The sequence below is a fragment of the Podarcis vaucheri genome, assembly GCF_965113315.1.
Source record: "Podarcis vaucheri genome assembly, chromosome: Z".
Lineage (NCBI taxonomy): Eukaryota > Metazoa > Chordata > Lepidosauria > Squamata > Lacertidae > Podarcis > Podarcis vaucheri.
Genome location: NC_138758.1, coordinates 29,555,981 through 29,573,682, shown reverse-complemented (window position 1 = coordinate 29,573,682; position 17,702 = coordinate 29,555,981). Strand labels below are relative to the sequence as shown.

Genomic DNA, 17,702 nt, shown 5'->3' with positions numbered 1-17,702 from the left:
GAGCTAAAATATGCCACTGGAAGTAGTTCCTGATACCCAGTTCCTTATTGAACACTCAACTAAGGGAATTGCCTGAACAAGAAACAGAAATTTACCTAACTTTGAGCATTAAAATGAGTGCTGGGCTACTCCAGTTCAGGCAGTGCATACCTTCTCTTTCTTATTCCTAAATCTTGGCCTCTTGCTCACTGTGCAAGAACCAAGTTTTAAGATGGAGGTGATGCTGGTGTGTACTGTCTCCAGTTCATGGTTTTCTAATTTTCAGGTGGAAAGCTTATTTATTTGGGGATGTAATGGTGTGTAAATGTCAGCTTCTTATTCTGGCTACCCTTAAGTAAAGAACTGGGAATCAGGGACCAACTTTGGCCTCATAGCAAGCTTTGACTCCAGTCAGGATGCATCCGGTAAGGGCTTTAATGTCAGGCCAACCCTTCTGTATAGAGAGGAGAGACTACAACTGCCGGATCTATTGTTTGATGGGGCTCTTCAGTTCCATTAGATGACTGCTGAAGTCTGTTCTTGAGATTTGCCCTCTTTTGGTGAGCTGCCCTATTTTTTCACGAGTGCTTCTTTTTTTGGCTAGAGCTGGATAGTAATTCTGAACCGGTAGCATTTATATCTGGCTGAAAGTAGCAGCTCTTGCGGAGGCTTTTCTTTCCTGCCAGCCTGTTTCATGGCAAATAAAAGATGGATGTCAGAAGGTCAAGCCATAAGGTAACACAGAGGCTTAGAGTGAATTTTGTAGAGTCCTTTTGCAATTTTTATTACAAACCCCCACAAAGAACAAGGTTGTCCTTTAAAATACAAAAGCATACACGCACCTGAAAAGCACTGAAACACCTGAAGTGAATTTGCAGCTTAGCAACTCAGGTAAATATCTCCATAATTCTTCATACTGCTTCCTTTATTATATTTTCAGACACATTGTGGGTAAGTGACTGTCCACACATGTGTTTTACACTGAGAATGGGCTTCACTATTGCATTAGGATTTGTTTTCTTTTCAGCTTGATATATACAACTCAAAGACATGTAAACATTCATAATATGTTGTTTCATTCCACATTATGGGCCCTCTGGGAGTGTATATTATATATGTGACATTGCTAACACCAATAATAATGTTTGTATAATTGATTTTTATTTAATTAGTTTAACTAATTGAGATGTTCAGTTTGCAAAGGTGAGCACTACTTATTGCCTTTGCCGTCGCAACAATCCTGTAAGAGAGGTTGTTGCCATTCCCATTTTACAGGTGACAAACTGAGACTTTCCCAAGACCACATAATGAACCCCTGGCAAGAGGCTTGAAGCCACAATCAATGTGGGGAAATTTCCAGGCAGTAACTTCTGCCAGTCATAACATCTGTTAGTGCATACCTGTTACATATTACTGAATAACAATAAATTTAAAACATTTAGATAGCAGGAAAATTAAGGTTAGGGGGCTTAGATAGTAAGTTGATTAACAAAGGGAATGTTTGAGCCAAAGTTAAGCACTTTTATGTTTCATTAATTTCACTGGGAGTGATTAACATGTGTGTTACCTGTTCCATAAACCGAAAGCAACAGAGTCCTTAACTTTGGTTGCTTTGTGCCTTAAATCTTTACGGGAGGGTTGGCTTTAAGTAATCACATTTGCTTTGTTATTTGAGATGGTTCTGAATTTTGCCCTAAATCAGGTCCACAGGGCAGCTTACAAGAAAATAAAAGCATAATAAAAAATAAAATTTAAACTTTTTTTAAAGAACCGTAGGAAAGGTTAGCTGTTGATTGCCCAACTGTGTGCTTTTCTCCTGACTTAATGTGCCCCCATTTCACCCTGTCCGGTAAGCATAATGTGCCTGTATAGACCATATAAAGGTGGTTTTTTAATGCACATCTGTCTGTAATAGCAGCAGGAATCTTACCAGCTTCACTGTAATTGCACAATTTTCATGACTTGTTTTCATCTTTAGATTTCTACTGCAAATAATAATAATAATAATAATAATAATAATAATAATAATAATATTAATAATAATGCTTACCAATCACCTTGTTCTACATGCGTGAGGCGGAATACCCCCCCCCCAAATAAACCCTGCTACTCCTGTCCAAAAACATTTGTGAGAGTGGGCTGTAAAAGAAATCTGGTTCACAGCTTCAACTATTGGTGCAGTATTTATACAAAGTGGAACACCGACTGTCATATTCTCACCCTGCCCTCCAGTAAGTCTCACAGGCCTTTTAACCGAGGAGAGGGGAACAAGAATGTATGTCTAAATGGCAGTTTGAAGAGATCAAAGTCCTAGGTGGACTCTGTTAAATCCCTTGAAGTACATTAATTCTGGGTGAGTGAGTGAATTCTGCCACAGTGAAAGAGAAAGGGAAGGAGAAAACACCCAGCCCCCTCACCTGGTGAGAAACTGTAATTAAGGATGCTGTATTGTTCATTTCCCCATCATAGCTGACTCTTCACAGGATCCTTTTCCAGCAACTATCATATAAAAGACAGCCTCTCCCTCTCTCTTTCATCTTGTCTACAGAGACAATGGTAGATATTAAATAGTCTTTTTCTGGGTGTTCCTCAGTTTAATGGGTATTGGTATTTCAATATTTATTTTTCATGGCATAACTTCCACCATTTCTCTGATGAAAATAGGGACACCCTAAGGAAAAGCAGGACATTCCACGATCAAATCAGAAACCAGGACAACCTCTGTAAATCCCTGAAAATAGGGACACTTGGAGGGTCTGTCATGGTACCTGACAAGAAAGCTAAGCACAGCCTGCTCTCATCAGAGGGCATGAATAAACAGTGATGTAACTTATTGAATCAACACTTCCATGCTTAGGTCAAAGAGCACTTAAGGAAAACTAGCAAAACTTACGCCCTTCTTGATGGTGTCATTCTTTCACCCTGTTAGCATATAATACTAAAGCAGAAGCATGGCGTTGTGAGAATGAGCAAGCATGTAGGAACCCAGAGGCAAAATCAAGGCTGCCTGCATCATCCTCCACTTCTGCTGCCGCCGCACTAACCAGAGCTAAACCATGGTTTGACTTAGTGTTATGTCCAAACCCAGGCTTGTGGTTTGTCTTCCCCAAATCATGAGTGCTAAATCCAGAACACACCTTGGTTTCAGCCAAAAACTTGTTTGGGAGTGAGATAAACCATGACCTTGGGTGCCCAAGTAACAGTAAGCCAAACCATGGCTTAGCTCTGGGTAACATGTCGGCAGCAGAACCAGGGACGGCATAAAAGACATATTTTCATTTGTGTGCCTACAAAGCTTACTTGTTAAGCGACAGTTTGGCTTTGCATTATGAGTGAACCAGGCTTTTCTGTGGCTCCAGCTCTGCCTAAAACCAAACAAAGATTATCAGAAATTCTAAATAACTGAAGCTTTCACTTTTATTATCATTATACTGTGAAAACAGTGTTGCACAAATTTCTATTGCTTTGTGTTTTGTGCTCATTTTTACTGAGAAATTGGTTCTGTAGTTGCCCTTAAGTGAGCAAAACTGTGATGAATTAACTAATGTCAGATGTGGAGCGTTGATCAATTTATTATCTTTGCTGTAGTATTGCCCATTAGGGTTTCCTCTGTTGTTTTCTACCCGCCTCCCTTCTGTGTTTGCTGGAGCCTTGGGCAGAACCAGAATCGTTCTAATGAAACAATTAGAGCTGAGCCGCTCAATATGCAAAAGCGAGTACCTCCAGCACAATGTGATTAATGCCTTTGTACATAGGTGTTCCCCTTACCCACCCCAGAATCTTTTCTAGGTAAGAAGAGTGGTGAGATGCCGCTGCTTTCATCCTTATTTAGATAGGAAAAGAAATTCACAACCCCCCCCTAAAACAGTGGTGGGCGTTGGGCCTTAAAATTTCAGTGACACCAAAATTTGGTGCCCCCTCTTGCCTTCTGTAGTTTATCGTTGTTGTGGTACCCCCTGCAATACCCTCTTGGCTTGGGCCCCAGTGCAGGCGAATTGGTCGTACTCCCCTAAATTTGCCTCTACCTAAAATCTATTATTTGAATAGATTTAAGTCTTTAGCATGCAAATACAACAAGGAGAGAGAGTGGTTTCAAGGCCAATGATGTATCGGTGTTAGCTGTCAATATTCCTGAAGCCTCTTGCAACCTACTGGTGGTATAATTACAAGGGGACTCTGAGGCTGCTTGCTAGATCATCTGGTAGCCTCTCACTCACCACCAACACAAAAGTGCAGATGCTGTGCTCGCCAAGAATCCATCTGAGAAAGCTGATAGCCTTCTCCCCAGCTCTGTGTTGACAGCACACACAGCCCTTTACCTCCGGCTTATGGAAGATAACAAGGTTAAGCACAGCAGAGTTTTGATCCAGAAAAAGGCTCTACACACCTTTCTTAATTCATTGGAGGCAGAGGTGTTGGAGCTTTCTGACCGAGTGAAGCTAGGCAGGATAGTCAGACGGGCACCTTCGTTTGAGACATTCACTCCATTCTTTTCAGAGGAAAACAGGTATGTGTGTTTGACAACAAGGGTGAAGGCAGAGACAACGTTTTGAAAGGTAGTGGGGCTGATTTTGGAAGCATTTTGCCGCAGTCAGTTTACTTTTTCCTTCCAGTGAGTAAATTGTCCTGAGGACTCCCTGGCAAGTCAATTATTTGGGACATTTTGGTTGGTCCCATTAATGTTATTGCCCAGCTGTGCGTTTTGCAGTTACCTTCATTGTGATATAATGACTTGTTTCTGATTTCTCTTGGATTCAGTACCAGCATTCACTCATATTCCTGGAGAGGATGGAGGTGGACCAGGAGCCATACAATGTAGTCAGACACTTCTGAAGCCAGAGATAAATGGGAGCTCTTGGCTTATACAGCTAAATTTCATGGGTGAATAATTCAGCCCTCAGAAAAATGCTTCAGCCGCAGTGTGACATCTCCCGTCAGTGATTATCCAAGATTTAAGCGAACATGGCTTTCCCTGGGAGTTAGGAAAGATGTCCAGATAGTGTCTTCTTTTCTTTTTGCCTTTGGTCTCCTTAAATACTTTTGTCATTAACATTGTTACCAGGATACAGGTTTAAAAAGAAAGCCGAATATGCCTTACAAGTGACTCTTCCAAGCACAGAACTTTGCGCCTTACAAATCAGAGTTTAAAGTATGACTGAACTTGATTTATTTTAAAGAGGCAATTAAACGATACATCTTTATGTCTAATGATGACACCTTCAGCTAATTGGGTGAATTGCTAATGTGCAAATTTGTGCACACAGCTGAGTGGGAATTATTTTATTTCTTTTTAAATCAGCCCTCCAAGCCAAATTTGGCAGGTTGGCTGTGCATGCAAGGAAATAATGGAAGGGAGGTAGTGGCTCTGATCCAACAAAGTGCTTGCATACAAAGATGCAGCCAAGGCTGCCTGCATATAGCAAAAGGCTGTAATTCAAACATTCGGCTATTTGCCTCCTGAGCAGCTGGCCTGCAGGAGTCTAGCTTTTTTGTTTGTTTGCAAGGGCTAGTATGCATAGAGTTCTGGCTGTTGGTTCAGGCTGGAAAACTGCACATCTAGTTCCCATTTACACTCAATATTGTGGCAATGTGTCTGGACCCAGCCGAGTTCCTAGAGAGGCAGGTTGTGACTGTGGGCAGGACTGTGTGTATTCAATTGCAGTTGGTGTGTCCTAGTTGGTGTGTCCTAGAGAAGTCAGATCTGAGCACCATCACACAGCTTCGGTTGTGTCCAGCACAGCTGGTGCTAGCATTTGGATTCCCTGGCTAGCTGCCAGGGTTCCAGGACTTGACAGGGCCCTACCTGTCCCTGGGGGTGCATGACCAAGTGGTGGGATGTGAAGAGCCACTATCCTAAATTTTCCAGAATGCATCAGAGCCTCAATGTAGTTTTTGCTCCAGAACATTGTGGGAAATTGAAAACGGGTGAAAATCCAGTGCAGATTATAGGGGTAGCTACCTGGTGCCAATCAGAAGAGTCCCCGAAGATGCACACAGAGGGTACAGTGCCAAGGGCCCCAAAGCATAGATCCAGCCTTGGCATCCAGACTAGACTTCTGTGAGATTGAGGCCCCTAATCATACTGGGGGTCTGCATGCAAGCAACTGCCTTTGTTAGTTCAGAAGTCTGCACCACTCTGGGAACATCTGGGAACTGGGCTACCAGCACTGCCCCACTCTGTGGTAATTGCATGATGTATTATTCATGCCTAAAAGGGAATGGAGGGTGTATTTGGTTTAAGATGTTGTCAACATGCTGCATCAAAACTGAGCAAAAATTGCTTGTGGGTGAGGTGTATATCTGGTGTGCATTGCAGAGACTTGGGCACGTGTGTGTGTTCTTACCCAGCTTTCCCAACTGGGTATCCCATGGAGCACAAGTCTGAGGACATAGAGATGAGGAGAGGGCATGGCAGTAACTCATAAAAACTCCATCCTTCTCACTAGGAGGCCAGTCCATTTGGGAGATGGATTTGATGGTTTGTACTCGGTGCTGGGAGGCAGAGACAGGACAGGGATCTTGTTGGTGGACTATCTACCCTGTGGCCCAACCACCTTCCTGACTGAGCTGGCAAAGGAGGTCTTTGGCATGGTGTTGGAGAATCCTAGGACATTAGTTCTGGGGGACTTCTGTATCCAAGACAGGCTCTCCTCTGTAGTGACACCAAGACTATGGACCTCTCACTCAGAAGAAGCTCCTTAACGCAGCCTGGCTCCTTGTCTTTAGATGGCTGCATAAGACAGTTGTTGTTTTTCCAAGAGGTCTTTGGCACTCCCTGGTGGTTAGTGAGGAATTGCTTGTTCATGACATGATTGCCTTTTTACTCTGCTTATTGCACAAAATAGTTTTAAATAGGATCACTTTCTTCCATACTTTCCACCCATACATTGATTGATTGATTGATTATTAAAACTTTTAAAATATCTCTAAGCGGTGTACAGAAAACTGAAGCGATGACAACTTAAACAAAATATTACAAAAATACACAGTAGCATTTAAAAAGGTTACATTAATACAAAGTCATATGCACACATATATATGTCACTTCATTTTCCTTCTGGCACACACCCTCCCTCTCAGCTTCTGGGTTCTCACCCAGGGTCCAGACAAACTCTCAGCTCACCCACAAAAGTCTCACAATAAGAAGAGTTTCTGAAAGCAGCAGACATCACATTAGTTTCTCATGCTAGACTTGCTTTTTATGGGCAGGCCCAAGGTAGATGGTACTTCCTTAGGCTGCCCACAGCTATGTCCCATTCAACTGCACTCTCCACACCCAGTTCCATGTGTAGCTCTTTCTTCATCCTCTGCCCTCTCCTCCTCCTCCTCCTCCTCCTCCTCCTCCTCCTCCAGCTGCTTTTGGGTTTCTAGCTATGTCTCTGCTACTATAATCTACACTTTCATGGTTTGTGTATAGTATCTATGAACTGAAATTTCATTATCATTATTGAATTGCTGTGATGTGATTAACATGTAGCCAAGCATTTGAACCCTGTAAAGTTGTGCTAGTAGAAGTCAATGCAACTGCTTTCTGGGCACAATGCAAGGGATTGGGACCACAAACAATTCATAACGGATTGCTTCCCCTCGCCCCCATTTGCATTCTTTCCTTTGCATTGAAATGAATGGGGTGGAACAACGTAGTGACAATGTAATTCACGTAACTTGGTTACATAATTTTGCCCAAGCTGACAGCAAGATGAATAACATAGGTGGAAGACTAACTAGCAGAATGCAAACTGTACTACATGCAAAAAAATACAAAGCAGAATGGAATATGATGCCTTCTTGTATCCCTGGCTCACCTTAGCCTCACCCCACCTGCTGTCGGGGTGGATAAAAATCAAAGATTTTTTTAAAAAATCAAAAAAGTTGGATTTTTTTTGTTAAAATCAGATTTTTTTTATTTTAATCGGATTTTTAAAATAAAATGCTTTTGGAGGGAAAAAAAACTTTCTAAAGATAGTTTTCTGTTTAATTTACATTATAGTCCAAAGGCTATTCATCAGGAAATAAGGATTTGTTTAAAGTTTTTCATGTGTGCTAAAACTCAGTCTAAGTTTTTTTTTTTTTTAAAAAAAAAAATCATTTAACCACATTGGTTAACAAACATGGATACATATGCTATAATGTTATTGTTTTAGTTTAATAAATTGTTTAAATTGTTATTAAGGAAATGATTATTTTTCTCCTTCAAATAAATTACAGCAGAAAAGTTGTCCAAATAGAAACAACAATTTCATAATTATCTGCCTATGTATTTCTGATAGTATAACCAAATCTGTAATTTTTGATATAACTGTAAAAACTACTCTAAAAATTTATTATTCCAAAAATGAAACCTTCCTCTGGCTGTAAATATTAAGAGGATGGCAGCAAGGTTGAACCTTCCTGTAAAAATGATTTAAATCAAGTCTTAATGACTAGTGATTTAAATCATGATTTAAATTGATTTGATTTAAATCAAAACCACCCTGCCTGCTGTTGTTGCCATTTGGTGCTTTTTTCACCATACTTTGATTCAGTTCCTTCCTGGTTTGCAGTAGTTGTTGTTTGCTACAACTGAAGCAATAAAGTATTTTTAAATACTTTAATACTTCCCTCCAGACCAGAACGTGAAACCCAGTCCAAACTATGGTTTCTGATTCTGGCTTGGAGACAAACTTTGGTTAACAGTGGAAGCAAATAATATGTAACTTGAACCAATAACTGAGAAAATGAATTGGAGTTTGTGAAGAGAGATGGGATGGGGGAGCCTAAGGAACAGCCCCAAGGTAGGGATGGAAGAGAAATTCAATTCAGTTTAAAGGCAAGCCTAGCTGATTCATACGTTCTGAAACGATAAGCAAATCTAAACTCAGCCATCCCACAAAATTCGGATGTCTCCAAATTTTGTAATGTGGTTCTCCAAGTTATGTGTACTAAAATGTATATACTAGGCTAAAGTGTGCATAAAAATCCATATGTTAAGTGACGATAACATACAAAAAATGCATTATATTAGGGGAAACCATTTTGCAAAAAGTCTGTGTATTGGAGGAAACTGTACACAAAAAATTGTATATAATGAATGATTTGCACTAAAATTCTGGTGATTTGTACATTCTGAAACAATAAGCAAAAAATCTGCGTATTAGAGGAAATTGTACACAAAAAAAATTGTATATAATGAATCCTTTGCTCTAAAATGCTGGTGGTTATTCATAAAAGAAAATTGTGAACCAATCTGGAGGGCTGAACTTCAGATTGAGAAACTGAAAGAAACCAAAATTACCAGATTGGCCTATCCCTACCTCAAGGGCCAAACTATGGTTTCGCTGTGACATCTAAACCAAACCATTGTCAGTTCCCAGTCTATGATGATCATCTCAGTCTTGTCCACCTAGTATTCTTCCAGGTGGAGGCTGAATACTGTAAAAGCATCATTCAGATATAACAAATGTGTCTTAGGCAACTGATTGTTTAATTTAGAATATTTTTTTTCTGGAAAGGGTAAAGCCAGATTAAATGTTTGGTGAGGATACAGGCTGACATTCTGATTCTAACAGCATTGTGTGGATGCTATGGAAAATGAGCATACATAAAGAGTACCCATCCTGCAATAAAAGCCAGTCTGGAGGCACCCCCAGTGTAGAATATAATTGCCCTGGATGTGACCCATATGCCTCTGGGTTCTGGGCAGTGCTTTGCACACAATTGGGGCTGTAGAAGTGTTGTGCGGCTGTGGTAGACATTGTTTGCTTCTGACCTGATAGAAAAATACAGTAGATATCAAGATAGGCCAGTTATTGTGCTTCCACATTTCAGTCTTCTTAACTGAGCTTTTTTCCCACTCACAGGGCTGCGAATTGGTTTGGGGGTTCTAATGTCCTGTAATTTTCTTTTTGTACATGTGTAGGCTGGCCGACTTCAATTCAGAATGGATTGATGAACTCATGACTGAATTGATGGGTGACCAAGAAGATAATAAGCGTGCCTCAGAAGACCCAGAACCAATCCCAATTAATGGGGTGAAAGAGGATGGTAAGGAAATCTATTTGTAGCAAGGGACCCACTGCCAACTCCTAATGGAAACTGATTTACTCCAAGATCTGTCCCTGAACGTCAGCCTGCTTTCCTTGCGCCATTTTCTTAATAAGATTAAATATTTCACGTTCATGCAATGCCTTTGAGTGCACACATTATCCATGAGTAATTTATTATCAGTTGCATTCCTTACAATAACTCTGTAAGGTGGGTGAATATTATTATTATCATCAGTATCACCATATGGAGGTTTTTCTAAGGATCCCTCATGAGTTCATGTCAGGGGTGAGATTTGAACCAGAGCCCTTTTCATTTGTAACTATGTCTCTCGGTCACCTTGCTATGCCAGACTCTCTAGGAAGCTTGGAAGTTTGGGCTTCTTTCTTATGTTTCGATTTTTAATTTTCATAATTGGCAGGATTTAAAAACAGAGTGGTTGGGGTTAATAGGCAGCTTGTGAAAAAGCTTTTGTGAAGAGTACATTGTACTCTTTGCTCTGAATATTTTATTTTACAATGATGCTCACAGGAATCACCAGAATTCTCATACATAATATTTTATTTATGACTTTTTTCACTCCATTTCATTTGACAATTGGTTAGTAATTAGCCTGACCATCAGGTAAACATAGGCCAAAGCACCAGAGCCCTGGAGAATGGGATGGAAAAGGGGTTTTTCCCCCCAATGTGTTTGTGTATGGAGCTGTCTGCTTTGAAATGATCTGAGCTGCATATTAGGCATCAAAGCTTAGTGAGTTAAAAAAGAGAGTTTGAAAGTGGTGTTATATATATATATATATTAAAAAGCCTCCTCCACAGTGAAATTTTGCTGCAGAGCATGATCAACAAGCATTATAGGAGAAGGTTAAATAATTAATATTGTTCATGAGTCTGTCTACATGGAAATTAAATTTCAAACTAATAGCTGGGTTGTTGTTATTAAAATTTCTCTGTACAGTGACCTAGTCTGTGGCCAGCGTGATGTGAGAATATTAATTTAGAGCATGTTTTAAATTTAAACACCAAACAGGGATTAGCTGTGCTGTTCTTCATTGGTACATGGCCACGATATGCTAGTTTAAGGGTTGTTTTTAATTTGTGAGTGAGAGTGTATATGCGTGTGTGTTTTAAAAGTAACATCAAATAAATTAAGTGAATAAACATCGGTATACTGACAGCAATAATAATAATAATAATGCTATTTTTCACATCATTTGGTTCGTAGGAACCATTTGCTCCACCCTCCATGGAGGGATGAAGATTCAGATTGAAAATTCCGAGGGTCTTATTTTTCCTGCTCCCTTTTCTCTCCACCCCTCCTTTTCCCTCTCATTCTTTCAGAGTCACAAGACCTGGATGGGGAAGAGAAGGCTTCACAGGATGCAGAGGCCGCAGTTCCATCTCCACCGCTGTCATTCCCAGGTGCTCTGAAAGAAAGCCAAGGGGGCAGCCGCGCCCAGCAGGCCCCGGCTTCAAAGAAGTCCTGCTGGCTGAACCCTCCCTCTCCCCTGAGGCTGGCTGATGTAACTGACCACATTTCTGATGACTCCTCCTCTGTACACGCCATTTCACTCACATCATGCGTCTCCAAGGGCATGAGCACCTGGTCCCTGCCCGGAGACTGTGAGAAGGCTCCATTCAACATTATGGAACCTGGGAGCATCTCAGCCCTCACCGGTGACTGCTTGATGCAGCCGAGCCGGACCTGCCTGGGCTACTTTATCGAATCAAAGGATGGCATTGATTCAGAGCCAGGAATAAGCCTGAAAGTGGGTGATATAAATAGGGATTATGACACCTGTTCAGTCTCTGATATAGGGATTCATTGCATGAGCACAGGGGAAACCATGAGATATGGGGATCAACTGCTTTCAGACCAACTCTTAAGCTTCCCTGCGCATAAATCAAGGGCAGCAGACAAGAGAGATGCAGAGAAATCTGACAGCGATTCAGAGGACCCCACTCAGAAAAATTACTATGAGGGATTACTCTTAGACAAGTGCAATGGGGAGGAACCTTTACTAACAAATCCCAGCCAGGAGTGGGGTTATTTTGAATCTTTCATCAGTGAAAGCAAAATCGAGCTGCTCGACCTTTGCTCCAAAAATGAGCTTTCTGTGAACCTGTTTTCTGAGGAAGATGTGGATAATTACATGTTTGATGATGACTCAAACTTGGGAAGTGACGTCTGCTCCTTAAAAATTCGGTATGAGTCCTTCCAAGACAGTGTGAAGGAGAAGGCAGGTTCTCTGCAGGACGATGCCCAGCTTAATTTCTTCCCAAACGTGCTCAGTGGATGCCCTAAAAAGGAAGGCCGAATGGCCTTGAAGAGGGGGCCTCGAGGGGCCACTGATACTTCCCAGTTCAAATCTGAGGAGAGCATCATTTGGGGGGAAGAGGAGGCAGATGGAGGAAGGGAGGATGACGACGAGGAGAGTGAGAAAGTTGCCTTAAACAAATCTTGCACCAGTACAGAAGTGGTACAGTACATTTCTCCCAAAAGAAACCACTTCTTGGAACTTGTTAGTTCCACAGAGGATCCCGGGGACTTCAGTGATGACAGCACCTGTACTGAATCTTCTTTTGATGTTCTCCAAAATCTTAAGGACTGCAATAAGTACCTGCCCAGAGACCACTCCAGTTCCTTCATACAACAGAACTATGGCCTGCGAGCAAAGAGAAAAGTGAGATACAGCGATGATTACCTATATGATGTGGATTCCATTGAGAGCGAGAAGATTGTGGATAAGAAGGAGGGGCACCCAGATGGACCCAAGGAGGAGGATGATGATGAATGGTGCCCAAAGAAAAGGAGAAAAGTTTCTCGCAAGGAGCCCCCAGTCATCATAAAATACATCATTACCAACCGCTTTAAAGGGCAAAAACAAATGCTTGTCAAGCTTTCCAAAGTGGATCCCAGCGAAATTACAGTGACCCTGAATGAAGAACGTTTGAAAAAATATGCCAAGATGGCCCCCCTGAAGAGCTTTTGGCAAGAGAAGTGGCAGAGCCGACTGAAATCAGAACTTCAGTGCAAACAAGGTTTATATCTCAATGGTTCTGAGGTCTCCTCCTTTCCTCACCCAAGGAAGCGAAAAGGCAAATTGGCCAATAGGCACAGGATTCAGAGAATCAAAGCCATTGAGCAACCCATGGCCAAGCCCGGCTCTTGTTCTTCAGACCCAAGGCAGGTTTGCCGCAGAATTGGAGATAGCGATGCAGGCCCAAGAGGGATGCAGACCCTGGCTGTTGCAACACCCAGCTGTGCAAACGGCTTGCAGCTGAATGACATCGCGAGCCTTGCCTCACCAAAGGAATTCAAAGGGCCCGAGAGGAAAGTGTTGCGCAGGATCAAGTTCAAAAGCGAAGCCAGGCTGAAGTGCAAGCAGATTAAGGCCAGCCTGGCAGAGGCCTCGCCAGCCTTGGAGAACCAGGAGCCTCTTGCAATGGATGAAAGTGGTCCTTGCCCTGCAGATGGCTCTCGCCTTACCGAGCACAAGGAGGATAAGGTTGCTAAAAATCCTCCAGCTTTCCTAGCTACCACCTGCTCTTCAGACAAGGCCCTTACGTCTGCTAATCTTGCTGCCAGTGTGCCTCTCATCCCCGGAGGGTATCTGCAGACACTGTTAGATGCCTCTGATTTGTCAAGCAACACTGGGATCTCTTACTTCAGTCATCAGCAGTCAAAGCAGCAGCAGGAGGAGCCTCTCCCTGGCCTTCTTCAAGCAGAGAAGCCGTTCTGCACTCTGCAACCTGCCCAGAGCTGTGTCCTGTCTCCGCCAGAGTCAGAGCTGCAGCAGTCACCAAGCCACTTGGAGATGGAGCCCAGCAGCTTCGGAGGCCTCTGGCCAGCAAGCAAAGCATCCGGTGGCAGCAGCCAGGAATTTCCGAGTGATTTGCAGGAGGCTCCTGCACAGTCGGCTGCAGAGTTCGGGAGCTGTGCAGGTGCAGATGGCCCTCCAGCCTCTGGATACAGTCAAGTAAACCTGAATAGTAGCAAACTGCCATACCAAAAAAAGTACATGTCAGATAGCCAGCAGTCGCAGTCAGAGGAATCTTTCCAGTCGTGTCATTTCAATAATAGAGAGGGGCATTTTCAGTTCCAGCAAGGTGCGCTAAGCACAGACGACGGGAGGCTGATTAGCTTTGATTCAGTGGGCTCTTTGTCGGTTAGTTCCAGCAACTTCAGTTCCCTAAGTTTAAAGTCCTGTGAAAAGGATGGTGAAGATGACATTGCAGATGATTTCTTGGCCCACTGCAGCCCCAAACTAGTGATTCAGCAAAGCATAGATGAAATAACACCTTTGAAGGAGTCTACGGACCTTTTGGATATCTCCAACTTCACTCCTGACAAGTTCCGCCAATCATCTCTTTCAGAAATGTCTCCCCCAGATACCCCTAACCTTTCCCCACAGATAACTGGGTCGGAAGTCAAACCACTGGGGACCATGAAATGTTTTCCTGAGAGCTCCCAGGCTGTGCTGAATAACCCTGAGAAAGTCAAGTGGGGATGTGGGGTCCTCCAGACGCACCAAGATCAGGCTGATAATGGATTTACTTTAAATAACCACCAATTCCAGTTCCATATGTTTAATGACGAAGATTCTGTTGGCCTTCTTGAAAAGGGCCCATGCCTGTCAACATTTGATGAGCCATCTGGCCAAATTAACAGCAACGGTAAAGTGTCAAAACCGAAGAGGAAAGGTTCATCCAATAAAAATATGGGTGCAACCCCAAACCCTCCACAGAAAACCGTACGGAAAAAAGCACCCAAAGCCAGCAAAGGGACGGAGAAGGGGCAAAGCAGAAATTCTAGACAGCCTCCCAAATCAACAAGGAAAGGGAAGAATGTGGCTGGAGCTCATGACGAAAAGGCTTTGAGCATTGGTGGGAGAGCAGCAGGTCCACTGAACAACTCAGCCTCAGCGACAAAAGCGTTGGTGGAATCCATCCACCGTGGTGGCCCGACCTCCATCCAGATAGGGAAGCCTAACGGGCTCCCTGGGGAATGGGCCCTGGGGAAGGACAACAGCGGAGGCTGGTCTGATGCAAGCCTAGGTAATGCTAACAGCCTCCTCAATGACGATCAAAGGGAATTTGAGGAGCCGTCCAACATTTTGTCAAACATAGCATCTGGAATGGCAGATGTTCAGAGATTCATGAAGGTCTCCATTGAGCCACTGTGGGGGCCCGTTTCTCATAACAATGCCTCTGATGTATTCCAGCCCCCTGAATCAAACAGCCTGAAATTGAAAACTCTTAAGATCCTGGCTGGCACATCACAAGAGTCCAAGAAAAAGGTGAATGGCGGTTCTTCTGCAACGGCAAAGAGTCACAAGCCAGGGAACAAGGGTTTGAACAAAGCCAGCGGCCGAGCTGCCTCCTGTGATCCTGGACGTCCCAACTGTTCAGCTGGGTACTCCCCAGACGTTCACTCTCCCTTTTTTGATAAAAGCTATAGTAACCTGAGCACTTTAGCCAAAAACGAGCCCACCCATAAAAAGCTGTATCGGCATAAATCCACTTCTAAGTCACTGAGAGATGACAACTGTAAAGCAAAGCAAGCGGAGCGTGAGCAGGTCCGTAAGGACCCGTCTGCGACGGCTTCATTTGAGAAACTGAGGTAATGCTGCACCAAACTCGCTGGAATGCCCCCTCCCCCTACTACCTGCTAATATTTTTTGGTGGTTGTTCTCCTTTATGTTCTCAAAAGTGCATGAAAATACTTATTTCTTGCAAGCTACCTAAAAGAATGACCAAACTTTTTTTCCTCTGGCTTGGCTGGGGTTAAAAACAAATTAACAAGGCTACTCCTTTTTTTTTCTTGCTGTTTGGCTTCTTCAGTTTGTATTCATTTGTTTTATTTTTAAGGGCTTGTTTTGTGCTCTCCCTTTTTCTGAAGCTTTCAAAAAAAGGAAAAGACTTTTTTTAACTTTTCGGTTTGAAAAATAAAGAGAAAAAAGAGGTGGTGCACCCCCCTCCCCCTAAAAAAGCCAAACAAACACAGCATTTAGTTTGCAAAATGACAACTCATTCCTAGTTGTGCACCATGTGGCTTCTGGGTCTGCATTCTAGCCCCCTGCTGTTTAAATCCTAACTGGCACCATAAAGCTTCATCTATCCAAGTTAGAGCATACATGACACCACCTGACCTAACTAAGATGGCATAAAATGTTTGGTTTTTCTGCAGGGAAACAGACTACATTCTTCTTAAAGCAGAGAGCATTTTTTTAAAACCTGTATTTGGAGAAGAGACACCTTTTTCTAGAAAGACATTTGATGCTTGCTTGGGTTCCTCCCTTTTTTCTTTTTTGTCCCCCCACCACTTCCTTGCTCAAGAAAGATATATATATATATAACAATGCCTTGTAATATGTTCAAGTGTTTAAGTGCTGAAATCAAAACTTTGAAATTGTGGGACTTTTCATCTTTAACAGCAAATCTAACATAGTATTCCCTGTGTTTCAGAAGTCATACTGTTGTACAGTTGTTGATGCACTATTACTGACAACAACCACACAAATTGTGCCAAACTCTGAAGAATTGATGTACTGTACATATTTTTACAACTCTTTATCAACAATGGGTTGTGAGTGTTTACTGGAGCTATTTTCTTTCTTTCTTGGTTTTTCTTTTGCCTTCTGATTTACTGTAAACATTCCACTGATACGATTAGCTACCCCCTTCAAAAGCAACCACTATGAAAATGATGTTCACTTATACTGTAATGTACCAAAAGTTTTATGGGCATGACTAAACATGTGTGTGCCAAATTAACTTACCTCATTTCATGAATTTTTGCCCTCTAGTAGGGAGGCCAGGAGGACTTTAAAATGGAAACTGGGAAATTACAGTGCCCTCTGGAAAGTATTGATGAAATACTTAAACCTCATTCTGTGAGTGTTTGATTGGAGGGTTTTAGACATCAAACAAAATCACTCTAGGTAAATTTACTGGAAACTCAAGTGTGTACATTAGTCAGTGAAATGAAGAGCAACAGTTATACCGTCGCCTGTTTTCTTTCAAGCAAAACCTGTAGCTGGAGGTTATTTCAAAAGCAAAGTTGTATTGTTCATATTTGTAACTCAGTTTTCTATATTTTATAATACGACTTGGGATAGATTCTAAAAAAAAAATAGTGATGGGGGGAAATGGGAACCAATGCATTTCATATACACTGTTTTGGTATTTTGTTTTGAGCTGTTTCGTAGCCATTTCTACGCTTCTCCTGTTAGAAGAGCTCTCTGCTCCAAGCTTTGGTGTTTTCTAAACGATTAAAAGAAATTATTGTTTGAAGGGTTGTTTTGTTTTTTTAAAAAACAATTTCTAATGCAATTATGAATTTGTATGTTGACGTCATATATCATACAAATATGGAAGTGGAACTCTTTATGATCTCGTCAAGTTGGGGACTAGATATAGGGGGGTAAGTGCATTCTGGGGACAGTAATAAGTGCTGGCTGCTTAATGGCAATGTACTTTATCAAAAGGCCTTATTTCAAATCTTACCCCCCACCCCAAGTCTCCTCCAAGGGAAAAAAAAATACATTTGTGAACCTGAGCCTGTACATTTTGCTACTGATTTTTATGAAAACTTGATAATGGAAAAGGCCTCTCAGCTGGGTAGCCTTTTGGAAGCAAATGTAGCTAAGATTAGGACCTGCTGCACTGGGAAATGATAAAGTGACTAGGGATTTA

General features: G+C 42.2%; 1 protein-coding gene across 2 annotated transcripts in view; it reads left to right on the top strand.

Moving 5' to 3' along the window:
• Nucleotides 1–16,387, top strand: part of NEXMIF (neurite extension and migration factor) — a 215,662-nt gene extending 199,275 nt beyond the window's left edge. For both annotated transcript variants that reach the window (XM_082208205.1, XM_082208204.1), the window contains 2 exons: nt 9,878–10,002; nt 11,346–16,387. In XM_082208205.1, coding sequence (XP_082064331.1) covers nt 9,915–10,002; nt 11,346–15,631 — 4,374 coding nt within the window. In that variant the 5' untranslated portion in view covers nt 9,878–9,914 and the 3' untranslated portion in view covers nt 15,632–16,387. The remainder of the gene's footprint in view (nt 1–9,877; nt 10,003–11,345) is intronic.
• The last annotated feature ends 1,315 nt before the right edge of the window (nt 16,388–17,702 follow it).